This window comes from Pygocentrus nattereri, chromosome 1 (assembly GCF_015220715.1).
Source record: "Pygocentrus nattereri isolate fPygNat1 chromosome 1, fPygNat1.pri, whole genome shotgun sequence".
In the NCBI taxonomy this organism is placed as follows: domain Eukaryota; kingdom Metazoa; phylum Chordata; class Actinopteri; order Characiformes; family Serrasalmidae; genus Pygocentrus; species Pygocentrus nattereri.
Window position 1 is genome coordinate 35,595,498 of NC_051211.1, and position 13,191 is coordinate 35,608,688.

Below are 13,191 nucleotides of genomic sequence, written 5' to 3' on the forward strand. Positions count from 1 at the left end.
TGTCAGTCCCGTAAGAAGGTGAAGGACCATCCTGTCTTCTATTAGGATGACGAGAGCTCAGGTAAGTGACTTTGGTCTGCCCATCTTGAGCAATGCTGCAGGTAGGAGCGACCTGCAGCTCAAGATGTGGTCAGACTAAAGGAACATTCAGATAGCCCTTACTATGGTACTCGGCTCATTCTCAAGCACCTCTGCGAGCTTCCTATACCTCAAGTGAGCCTTGGGAGTGGCCAAGAGGGTCCTGTTTCTGTGTGCTCCTCCAGGTTGTTGTAGCAGTCTGCCGCCCAAGTTCCTGATCTCGTGGCTGCATCCCGGAGCAAGCCTTGTTGCTGCAGGTCCACCTGCCTCTGAGGATATCACAGCTCGCCTGTGTCTGCTGCTCCCTTTGAGCCTTCTGTTCTGCCTGTGTCTGCTGTGTCCCCTGTTTTGCCTTTTCCTGTGTTTTTGCCCTCCTCGGTCCTTGGTGTTGTCTTGTTCCCTTCTGTTGTGTCTGTGTCTGTTCCTGTTGTGGTTGCCATTCCTGTCTCTCCTTCCGTTTCTGTCGCGGTGTCTGTCTTTTTCTTTTCTTCTATTTCTGTGCCTGTGTCCGTTTTGGTTCCTGTTCCCTTGTCTTTTGCGTGGTCCATTTTACGTTCTTCTTGTCCTCCCTCCTGGCCCGTGTTTCGTCCTTGTTCTGTTCATGTTTCGTCTGTTCCTGTGTCTGGTGTTGTGTCTTCTGTTTCTTCTTCTGTGTCTGTGCCTTCAGCTTCTGTCACAATTAGCCTGTGTATATGCATCTGTTTATATGTCCATGTGCTTTCTTTGTTTTGATTCCCAGTCCAGCCCCCTTGTTTTGTGACTCTGCCCCTGATTGCCACCTGTGTTTCAACCTGTGTCCTATTATTCCTAGTTAGCCCTCATGTATTTAAGCCCTGTGTTTGCCCCTGTGTTTGTTACAGTGGAATATTTAGTAACAAAGAAATTTCATGACTGGACTTGTTGCACAGGTGGCATCCTATCACTGTACCATGCTGGAATTCACTGAGCTCCTAAGAGCGAATCATTCTTTCATAAATGTTTGTAGAAGTAGTCTGCAGGCCTTAGTGCTTGGTTTAATACACCTGTGGCCATGGAAGTGATTGGAACACCTCAATTCAATTATTTGGATGGGTGAGTGAATACCTTTGTGAAAGTAACATAACATATTAACATAAGCATATTATTGTAGGAGATTTGGTTCATCAATACTGTCAAATACACCAATAATAAAAGAACATCATTAAATGCTCTGCACTGGTCTGTTAATTAGCAGCAGTTCACTCATGTTTGATTTGAGAGCCCTTCAAGTTCTCAAATAATTTGAATAGAACATGAAAGGCCTATAAACACTTATATGCTGCCACATTGTGTAAAAGACTGTGTACTGTAATGAAATAAGTGCATAATGACTGGCCTAAGGAAATGTTAATCACTGGCCTATCACATACTTTGGACAGTTTCTTTTTCTTTTTATTTGTATTGCAAGTTGTGCAGCTGTGGTGAATGGCTTCATTAGCAAGGTTCAGGCAAGCTTATCTTAAGTAAGTATGAACGGAGGTAACTTGAATGAACATCTGGAACTAAGACCTTTCATGTTCTGCTGAAGGATTTCTCCATTGCCTTGAGGCAGAACTGCTATATGAGTAGTCAGAGCAAAAAAGCTTAAATTTCCCACACTAAGGGATCATTTACTGTACTAAAATGCCTGCTGTTGAGCTCAATCAAGCTCCAGTGACATGAATCACGGCTTTGGCAGTGCTCTTGGAGAAATGGAGGACATCCTGCCAGATCTGGCGAGACATGCGCACTGAGCAATGCATTGTCAATTTATCCAGGGAACGCAAACAGAGATTCATCATTTCAATGTCCAGCATTTGCACAAATGAGTGAACAGTGGGAAATGAATAGGCTAGAAATCAATGGCCAGCATATCTTTGAGTCTTTGGAGGTTGTCTCAAAATTCTTAATTGTGGCTCTATCAATGTGATTCATAGCAGAGGGCAGATTAATTGCCGATACTCAATTGCATCTTAATTCAGTAGGCTCTTTATTGAGTTGTAACAGTAAATGTTACAGAGCCAATGGGCTATAATCGAACAGAATGTATTAATGGCTGCGAGTAATTAGACGATTTACATAGCGAAGTTTATTTTTTTGTTCTGATAACTATGTTTGCATTCGTAAGTGAGGTGTAGAATCCAGTATTACAGCAGTAGGTCTAATGATTGTTCCTCAAGGCAGAGGAATAATCCCGTCAGTGTTTAATAGCAGTGCATGGCTATGCCTACAGGCACATTTTAACATGCAGTCTCAGTCCCTGGGGATGCTGCTTATAGGATAGGGCTTGAAGTCCAGCCAGGGGTGTAGTCTAAGGGAGGATAGAGGAACATACCCATACCTCCCTGATGTTAAAATCACTTGAATTCATGTGAATTAGCCCATAAACAGTAACTGTAGGAATTTGGCAGTATTTTAGGCATTGCCACTTATAAAGCAAAAACAATAAAGTTTTAAACATACATTCAAATGATTCATTTAGTAACATAGTTAGATCTATGATAGTAGTTACAGCTGTGATTGGTAAAGCTACACTATATAAGATTTAAAAAATGTGTAACTGCACACAGTGTGTGGAAGAACATTTTGTAGTGGACTCTCCGAGTGAATGAATCTGATGATTGTGAGTGCACTAAAATTATTCCAAGAGTATTCAAAGAGAAGTTCTTCACAAGGTTTTGACAATGTTCTCAGAGGATGTAAGTAAATTGTCTACAAGTAGACAGAATTTACCAGCTCATTGGTGGTGTAGGTAGACAAGCAGCAGCAAAAATGCTGATGGCAAAATTTATAACACAAGCATTTAAGGGGAAGGTATAAAAGTGGGTATACTAGTTGGACGTCTACCAAAGATTATTATCTTCACTGAATTAACACATAAAACAGATAATACAACACACAAACAGTGTAAAACATGCTAATGGGATCCCTGTACCTGCACTTGCTGAGCCGTTTCTTTTAGAAGTCAGTAAAGAGTTAATCCAAGTTTTTAATCAGGGAGTGAATGGTAGGCCAGAAACATACTCAATGCAAGTATGTAAACACAAATGACAGCGTGCTAGCTGGACTAGTGTCTCCACTTGCCTCACTTGTGGTGTACTGCCATTGGTCAGCAGCATCACACAGCAGCATGGTCTCATGGCCTTCTGCCTGAACAAGCTGAGAACTTAGATGTGAAATAGATGTGAAATGACATTCAGCACCATTTTTTTTGTTAGGTATATATTGGTATATATTGTGTGTGTGTGTGTTTTATGCATGACACAGAACATGGCTTTACCAGAAAGAAATATTTTTAAAAAGTGGACTTATCAGGAAATATCAGGACATAATAAGATAGTTTGGTAAGAAAGAGTTGGTATCAGTACATCTCTGTGTACTGTCATCATTATATCATAGTATAATATTAATTTTGCATTTGAGACCTGAACATCTGTGCACATGACGTTAGTATGTAAAGGCGTACGATGGGGTCTAGAAAACTTCTGAGAAATTGACTGACACCTCTGACTTTTAAATGATTGATTCAAACTTTACAGGGTGACTCACAGCAGTGCATGCACAGTATATTTTAGCATGTTTTTTCCTCCCAATTCAGTAATGCTGCTTTTATTCCTTTTGAATAGAAAAGGCTTACATAACGCTGTTAAATAAAAAAAAACTGGAAATTTATCACCTGGATTTGGTTCTGCACTCATCAGTTTCTAGTTCTCACATAATGTACCATTTGAAAATCTTTCAATCACATGCCATGTTATGATTGTTTTTCAAAATACAGTGTGAGGCATTGTGGATTTTAATTTTGTCATAAGTAAAATCTCAACATTATACAGTTGTCTCAGTTATTATGGAATCATCTACAGCTCAGTTCATTATCAATCAAGGGTTCTTGACATTGTAACAATAGCAGAACCCTTTGGCTGCTTTGTAGAATCCTTTTCAAAAGGGTTCTACAAAGGACTGTATACAACACATTCTACATTAATCTGAAGAACAATAACCCTTTAAAAGCATACAAATGGTTCTTTGAGTGTTCATGGTTCTATATAGAACCACTGCCCACTTAACAACCCTTGAAGAAACATCTTTTTGAGAGTGTAGAATTCATTGTTCTTATTAGAACAATTGCGTTTACTAAAATAACCCATGGAGAAGCGTCTTTTTAAGTGTGCAGTTCTCAATCTTAGACTAAAAAGAAAGTAGAGATTTCCAGTTTCTACGTCTGTTGCTCTTGGCTGTGTGGCTCAGTCTAGGACTGTCTGGCACTCAAGCTTAAAAGTAATTTGTTTCTAAACTAATTTGTTTCATGTGGTGGTGGTGGTGGGCATCTGCCAAGAGAGGAAATAAAGGTGTCGATGGGGTTAAGTGTTAAGATCAAAACACGCTCTTCTGTTGTTGGTCACGGAGCAGGCGTCATCCTCCTACTACAGCTCCTCCTCTCTCTTCTGATGCTGATCCTCCGCATCAGTGTTGTTTTCTTCCCACCCGTATTCCGACAAACCTCGCCCAATTGGCTAGGATTGGTCAGTGGTTTACTGCGCTGCTGAATCAGAGACTGGTGAGAATAAGATGCTAGCCAATCGTAGTGAAGGAGGCGGGGCACCTCTAGCCAATCTTAACCTCCATCAGCTGCAAGCTATTTAATCAATTTATATTTTTAAATGCAGCGTAAACCCGCCTCTGTATCAAAAACGTTAGCATTTAAATACAAATACACACAAATAAATAGCTAAAAAAAATAATGCAACGAATCCAGTCAAAATGAAAGCGTGTAAATTCGGCATAAATAAAATATAGTCCATCACTTATTGCCACAACTAAGCAAACTGAAAGAGACATTTGCGTTGACTGTATACATTTCATTAATGTGGAAATTATACACACATTTGAATGAAGTCTGAGCAGCTAACGCATCACTCCATCCAGCGCCGCTGGAGTGGTCTCTAATCGAAAGAGGGCGTGGTTTCTCCGAATACGGGTGGGGGCAAAGACCCACTAACGCCCCGCATCAGCACCGTCATCCGCATCGTCGCGGCGTAAGCAGGGGCTTCAGAGAGAGGGAAGGAAATCGCTCCTCAAAGCCACTCAGCGACCCAATCCTGCCACCCAGAACCGCTCGAGGTTCCTCCCCGAGACGCCTGAGGCTTGAGGCAGCTGCCGCTCTCCGTCCCTGCTCCCTTCGTTGGTCATGGAGAGTCTGCTGGACAACCCCATGAAAGCCGTGCTTTACCTGAAAGAGCTGACCACCATCGTGCAGAACCAGCAGAGCCTCATCCAGACGCAGAGGCAGCGGATCGACGAGCTCGAGCGCAAGGTGGAGGATCTGATCGGCGAGAACCGCCGGCTGAGGGACCCGCATCCTCATCCGCATCAGCAGCAGCAGCAGCAGCAGCAGCAGCACCAGCACCACCACCACCAGCATCACCACCATCACCACCACCCTCCTCCTCCTCATCCTCCTCCACATCCTCAGCGCGCGGCCGCGGGCAAAGCCGGCGGAGCTCCGGCCCAGCTTGCTGCCGCTGCTCCTCCACCTCCACCCCCGCAGCAGCTGCAGCTCGTGCCTGCCTCGACTCCGCCGCCGGTGCCGCCTTCCCCCGGCCAGCCGAGCCCGGACACCGAGGAGGACGAGAGGAGAAGCCCGCGCTGCAAGTCCCTTCTGCCGCAGACACCCACCAGCCTGTGCCGCTCAGTCGGTCTCGCCAGGAAAGCCGAGTGAGTCCGAAGCCGCGGTTTCTCAAAACGCGAGTCTGTTTCCCTGTAACGCTGTTAACCTTGAGCGCATCGCTTCCTATTGGTTCTGTTCAGCTTCGCAAGATTAGCTGCATTTATCGCGCATGCTGTCATATTTTACATGATTTCCAGCTCGCTGTGGCGATACAGCTGAAAAGTACTTAACGTCTTTTTTTCTTAGCCAGATTTCCTGCTTGCTGCCTCATCAATTTCCCACACTGCGTGTTAAACATCTGTAAAAGTAGTCAACGTCTTTTTCTTAGCCGGAGTAGCTGTGTTTAGCCAGATTAGCTGCACAGACTCGCCTGTTCTGCCTTATTTCCAACATCCTGCGTGTTGGCACATCTGCACAAAAAAGTACTTAATGTCCATTTCCTTCGCAAGATGAGCTTCATTTAGCGTCAGTATATCGAGGCTACAGCGCAGTCAGTGATACATGCAATTGAAATAAAACGAGGCTACTTCGTGGCTTTTTTGCAGCTGGGCTGTGTAAAACTAGCTGCATTTAATACTGCGACATGCTCCATACTGTTCACTGACCACGACTAAGACCTTAATGTATTTATTTATTTTGAACGTCTGGCACCACGTGTACCTCGGTAGCTGGGTCCCCCTTGATGTTCTGAAATGCTCCTCAGTGAGAAAAGCTGGAATGATCGTCTGTCCAGTAGCCGGTCTTTACTGAGCTGTTGTGAAGTTTTCTTTCTTCTGTGGTGCAGTGACACCAGTAGAAATAGATCTGAAACTGAAATGTGTTTAATCCAGTCTAGTGATGAAGGAAACAGATGTGGTCTAGCATTAGTACTGCACAGTCAGTATTACTGCCTATGTGTACACGCAGACATGTATGGCAGAGTGCACTGCAATGTAATGCAGATCGTAATGGCTGATGCAGCTTTTCTAATTCATTGCAACTGTTCTTGACCCGCTGTGTAGCCTAACGCTTTATCGCTTTAAACAAGATGTCAGTTGGCTTTAGAACCTCCATCAAAATGGTGAGGTACAGTCTCATCAAAAAGAACAAGTGCTAGTTCCAGTCATCAGAAAGTCCCGTTTTCCACTCAGGATTGCTGCAGCGAATGGGCTTTATGATTAGGTTTCTTTGCTTCCTTAAAGTCTCCTCAGAGACCTGCATTCCAGAGGGCAAGATGACAAATAGGTTTTGACACAGCCTGTAGGCACGGCTGAGAGATGGCAGGACACAGGGCAGATCAGCCACATGTGGAAGAATTAATGCGCTGGCAGAGATTAATGACTACCATAAATCACATTCACAGATTAAAGGGTGGAGATTAATAAAGGACTCACCCAGAACGCAGGTTTGTGCTGGAGATTTCCAGAGAAAGGTCTTTTTGGTCTGGCTTTTGACCAGCTGTCAATGCTTCTTTTTCTTTTTTTACATTTTTTTTGTTTGCATATGGCTATTGCGCTATTATAACAAAGCAGTTTTTGCTTACACTGTTTTTCAGTATGACCTTCAGTGAAGATAACCTTTTGCACACAGAACGGATGATGTTCCAAAAAAAGAAAACTTGCTCAGTTCATAAATGCAGTTGTTGCTAGAACGTTGATCCTGAAAATAATGCTCACCTCCATTAGAAATTGTAGGGTTTGTCAAAATATTTCCATTTAGAGCATGTCATCTATCTCAGTTGATCTCAAATGTGTACTTGGGATGTAGTCTTTCTCCAGGTAATCAAGCTAACAGTAGCATAGTGGCAAACGGACTTTTCCAACATGGCTTGATTTTGAGAAGAGAAGCATCTCTTTATAAAGGTATGACCTTGTATGTACACTTATTGGCCGTTTTATCAAAAGCACCTGAAACATAGGCTTTTGGTAAAATTACTCATAAATGCTCTGTTTAGATTTTTTTAGTTGCTTTTAAATGTACTTAAGACCAAATGTAGAACTATTGCAATACCAAAATTCCCATTAGGTCCATTACCCCAAGTCTCCCATTAGGTAGAATGGGATTTGTCTGTAAATCTTATGCAGTAGTTTCTAGGGAAGATTGCATTTGTAAACAGTTTAACATTTATTTTTATATAACGAAATTTTAGCAAATTTTGTGCCAAACTAAATGGGCCTTCTGCCCCGAAACTAGCATTTAATTTGTCATTAGTGATGTTATGTAGTTTTCAATAGTACAGCATCAGTGTTTCACTACAATACCCAGCATGCACTGCCAGATATGTTATTCAACCAGTGGTAATTTCCTTGCTTAGTGAGAAATAAATGCACTGGTGTGATGAGGCTAATAAATATAGACATCAAATTTGGTAGCAGTAGTATTAGCTATCTGGCTTTCTTATCTTGCTTCCATGTGTATCAGTCAGATAGCAGTAAAAATATATATAAATTCAACCAGCCCACTCAACCCCAAAACACTTGTAGATTTTCAGAAGTTCATCCCGCCTTCAAGATACATCATCCTAAGGGCATTTTCCTAGTCTTTAAACTGAAAAATGTCACTCTGAAAACTGTTGAGGCACCTCAATTAGAGGCAAGGAGGGGTGTTTGCAACAGATGTAGCAATGGTTACATTTTTCTTTTTGGCCAGCACGTCTGTTTAAGAATGTAGTCTGGCAGCATTAAGTAAAGTAAAACAGCAGGTGTTCTGCATTTGTTAGCATCACTGTGCACCAATCTTTCTTTTTCAAGATTTATAAAAAAAGAAAAATTTATTTTTTGGCCTTCAGTACAAGTTATAAGTAGACAGCATATGGGAGTTTGGAATTTATTATGATTGTTTACGTCATAATAAATCATATGACATTGATGGCTGATGTCAATGAGGCCATTGATATTTTGGTTGCTTTGAATGGACCTGCTGGCTCTTTGCTCAGGAGCAGGATGTTAGCTTTCAGTCTGTTGCTTCATGTGCTCTGAGGCAGCTGCCATTAAAATGACTAGGTGGACTAATCCATAGCTGTCTTAGCATGTATTCATGCTTCCCAAATGCTTGAGGCATCTTTTGATCTTAGATTTTAAAGCGTAGGTGTGCTTTCTGAAGTCATGACAATTTCTTTTCTTACACATAACAGCTTCATTTTTCATTTTTACCAGCATTTTGCACTTCACTGACTCAAAATTTCTAATCCCTTAACTATGTTTTTGTTCCCTGACCACAAAAGTTCCCAAATGTAGTTGATTAGTCAAGATGTTTAGCATCTGAACGTTTCATCTTCTGACAAAAATACAGGCAAAGCTCAGGCTTTAAGATGGCTGCTGCTACTGTTATTAGGCGTACAGTGTACTTTTGGCTGACTTTCTAGGTAGCAGTATGTCACGCTGTGTCAGAAACCATATTGTAAATATTAATTGAGATTACTTAAAAACTCAACGTGGTTTGGAACTATTGTGAACTTTGTTGTTCCAGTGCTAAAACTGAAGCAGCGGATCTTGGATACCAAACGTCTTCATTTGGGCTGCGAGGGAAATCGTGTAAATTGAATGTTTTGCAGAAACACTTTTTTCAATTCAGCTTTCGCGCACTCAAATCAGAACTGCATTACCAGTTCTATTAAACATGGCCCTTGGTTCATTTTGTAGTTGTAGATGAAGCTTAGCCTTAGACTAAAAATAACTTTTACTCAAAAATGCCAATTAACCTTCCATGTAGTCCAAACTAGATTTAGCTTACTTCATAATCTGGAAAGGCAGCCTTAGCTTTCTGCTCGAGCGTTACTTTGATTTGCCTTTGATGCCAGTTTTACACTGTTTATTTATTTACATAGGCAACTTCAGAACCGGTAAACATTTTATTTAAATCGCTTTTGAAGCCTCCAGCAGCTGACTGTTTGACAGCGTAGCACAAATTTATTAATGAGATCACTACTTCGGGCGGTCAGTCGAGGCTCTGATAGCTTTCCTGATAAGCCTTGATCTTAAAACTAAATATAAATGGATTTTGATAATAGAGGTATCTCTTTATAATGGTATGCCCACTGAGTTGCCAGTTCATTAGGCACACATACCTTGTATGTACACTTATTGGCCATTTCATGAGAAACACCTACGATGTAGGCAGTGGTGGACAAATGTGGACAAATCTTTGAAGGAAAGGAGTAAAATTATCATAAATGCTCTTGGAATATCGAGTAGCTGATTTGAAGTCCCTGCATAATATTATACCATTTTCTTTAATACTGAAACCTTGTTACAGTTACTAATGTATGAGGGATGTTTAGGGGAGGGATTTAGTGAAAGGTGCACTATAATTGGTTTTATGTTTTTGTGAAAGTGCCTCATATTCTTTCAGATATTATGAAAAATTCAGAGTATCTTGCAGAAGGATGTGAAATAAAACAGTACAATATTTTACTGAAATATGATGGAGTGAAAGTAAAACTCTCAAATAAAGGAAAACCATTAATAAAATATTGATACTTGACAAGTGAATGAAGGATATGTCCTTCTTTCGGCCTGAAACATACTCCACGCAAGGACGTGAATGCAGACGTTTCAAGCTACGCAGACGGGGTTTCACATGAAGTTCACGACGCATTTCATAACGTGAAGCAAACGTGAGCTGCATTCTGAGCGTCACAGCAAGGGGCGCTGTAACGAATGCCAGCGTGCTTTCTCAGCTACCATAACAGATGACCACTTAAGTCTCACGCAAAGATGGCTTAAAAATATGATGAACTATCACATTTCCAATCCAAGAGAAGAGGTAAAGCAGCTCACGCCCTCTACTGTCCACGTTTAGCCGTTGAGGCTGCTGGAATAACAGTAGATCCCTCTCTGATCTGTGAATTTGTACAGAAGGACCGAGCGTTCGCATTTGCATTCACGTCCTTGCGTTGAGTATCTTTCTGGCCTTACTGTCAACCATTTCAGGTGTATGCAAAAGTTTGGGCACTCCTATATTGCCATGTTTTTCTGAGTTAAAGTATGTACACATACTCAACAAAGAACACACCTATGAACATTTTAGTGCACACTTAACTACTGTTTATTTGTGGAATTTAACATATCAGGGTTAGAAATAAAACATAAAATGTGACATTTGCACAAGTTTCATTTTTAAACTTACACGTTAAAGCTTAACAAATAAATAGAAATTGTGCTCTAAAATGTGTTGAAAGAGTTTTACTTAGAAAAATCGACAAAACGTAATTTGACTGGGGGTGTTGAAATTTTTGCGTACAACTGTAGGTGCACTTTGTACATTTCGTGGCTGTCCAAAGAAAACTAAGTATCTCAAACAAAGTATCTCCATTTTTTGTCCAATTTAATTAATTTTTGTCCAATTTAATTTCAATATATCAGGTGTCCTTTACATTGTGTAAACATTTAATGATAAATAGACCAATAGAAATGCTCCAAAATCACATTTCGGAATAAATCGGAATAAAACCTCTTTATATTAACTTACATTACAAGATAAGAGTGTTTTTACCTTTTTCTGTAAAGTTGCTATTTTCGAGGTACTTTGCTTTTCTTTGGACTGCAATGATTTATTGTAGTCTCACAAACCAGACTTAAGTTTATCAGCAGAGTGTACGTGGCTTTTCACTACATAACATGACCAAGAACTGCCTCACTTGTTAGGAACAGGCCGTTTGACTCACATGTAAAATGACCAATCATATCCACTTTTTTGGCCCAACATGCAGTGAGGCAGTTGAGGCTTCTGAACGTCTTAAGACTGTATTTAGGTTTACAGTTACTGACTGTAGCCCATCTGTTGCTTATCATGCCCCCTCTAAACAGTGGAAAGGAGCAACCGTTGGACCACCACTGACCAGACTATTTGGTCAGTGAATGATTCTCAGCACAGCAGTGACACTGACATGGTAGCATGTGCTGTGCTGGTGGAAGTGTGTCCGTAGTGCACTTCAGAAGCATTGCATGATGTATGTTTGTACTTTGGTGAAAAGGTGTGTGAGCCTATTTACTTGGTTACTGGTTTGATTTTGACAGAATTTATTTGATCGTAGGTCATGGTCATTTGGTCAGGAGTCAGATGGTGTGCGCTGGCAGCATTCAGAGAATTGCTTGTAGTCCTAAAACATGGACAGATGTTGTGGTTATGTACTAAATATTCCATACCAGATGGCAGACTTTTGCAAAACGGGCAAGAGTTTGCAGGATTTATGAAGTGAGCAAAGTTTAAAAATTCTAGCTGTAAAGAGGTACAGGGCACAAACTGGTGTGGTAAAGTAAAAATAATGTTAATTCTTTAAGTAGATCAAGTACTATGTGCTTTTGGTCATCTTTTCATATTACTGCAGCAGCCTTATCTCTGAATTTTGAAAGCAGCCAGACAGATATTTTCCGAGATTCATGCTGATGACTGTTTTTTTCTGTCATGAAAGTTTTTTCATCAAACGATTAGTTTCCAACTTTTGATTTTTCATTTGTTGAGTTAAGTATGTACAGTGTCTGTTTAAGAAGAAAGGTATGTCATAGAATTCAATTCAAAACTCTCTTGATGTATGTATTTATTTTTACATATATTTACAAGTATTTATTAATACTTGTATTAAAAATGATGCTTAAATACTTTTAAAAAGTATTTAGCAAAGACAAAATGTGTTAGGTTGTGCCCCCTCTCCCCTATCTTGAGGTCAATGGAGACACGCTATATAGGAGAGCATTGATTTAGCTATGTAAGCGCGACACGACCAGCCAAATCTTGAGCATCACTTTGATTAATCGTATTAAGGTTTTAAACGATTAATTAATGAGAGAATTGATTGAAGTGTAGATCTCACCTCCTTTCTCAGCTTTTGTTTTTCTCACCTTGTCCATTTGATTTGTCTCTGCCTGCGTCATGTGACCCATCCCACAAACACAAACATTCATGCACACACCATCACACCATCTGTTGTTTTCTTTGGCATCTATATTTGCTCAGATATCCAGAGCGAGTCAGGAAAAGGGTTTAAGGATAATGTGGTGAGTCTGTTTTGTGCTCGTCTACAAACTATAAATACCACTGAGCAATGAAATCACACAGAGTGTCATTACGATATGCACACCCACATGATGTTGCTTTGCATTTAATATTCCATTTTTTTCCATTCACTATTTTTCTGCCTTGTTAAACTCATCACAGTTGACATATTTTAAACGTATGTGACAGTGTAAGTGTTGAACTGACAGGAACCAAAAGCTTTTTACGTTAAACTGTTACATTAAAAACCGATTACATTTTCAGATACTTGAATAAATGATTTGTAAATGGTCATTAAAAGGGAATTTTCCCATTTTGTTTTTTTGTTTTTCAAAATACTGCATAATTCAATGGTTGAGATGTAGTCAGTAAGAGAGGTTTGATATGAAGTGAAGCATTGTAGAGAAACTTATTTTCCAGTGGTGCTGATAGGAGCAAGGGCTTTCGGTGTGTACAACACAAAACCACATCTTTAT

The 13,191-nt window shown here is 40.5% G+C and overlaps 1 protein-coding gene across 4 annotated transcripts in view; it reads left to right on the forward strand.

Moving 5' to 3' along the window:
- The first annotated feature begins 5,093 nt into the window (after positions 1-5,093).
- iqsec3a (IQ motif and Sec7 domain ArfGEF 3a) overlaps positions 5,094-13,191 on the forward strand; it is a 244,617-nt gene continuing 236,519 nt past the window's right edge. For 3 of the 4 annotated variants that reach the window (XM_017696969.2, XM_017696971.2, XM_017696972.2), the window contains exon 1: positions 5,094-5,790. In XM_017696969.2, coding sequence (XP_017552458.1) covers positions 5,264-5,790 — 527 coding nt within the window. In that variant the 5' untranslated portion in view covers positions 5,094-5,263. The remainder of the gene's footprint in view (positions 5,791-13,191) is intronic. The other variant, XM_017696970.2, reaches the window with a different exon arrangement.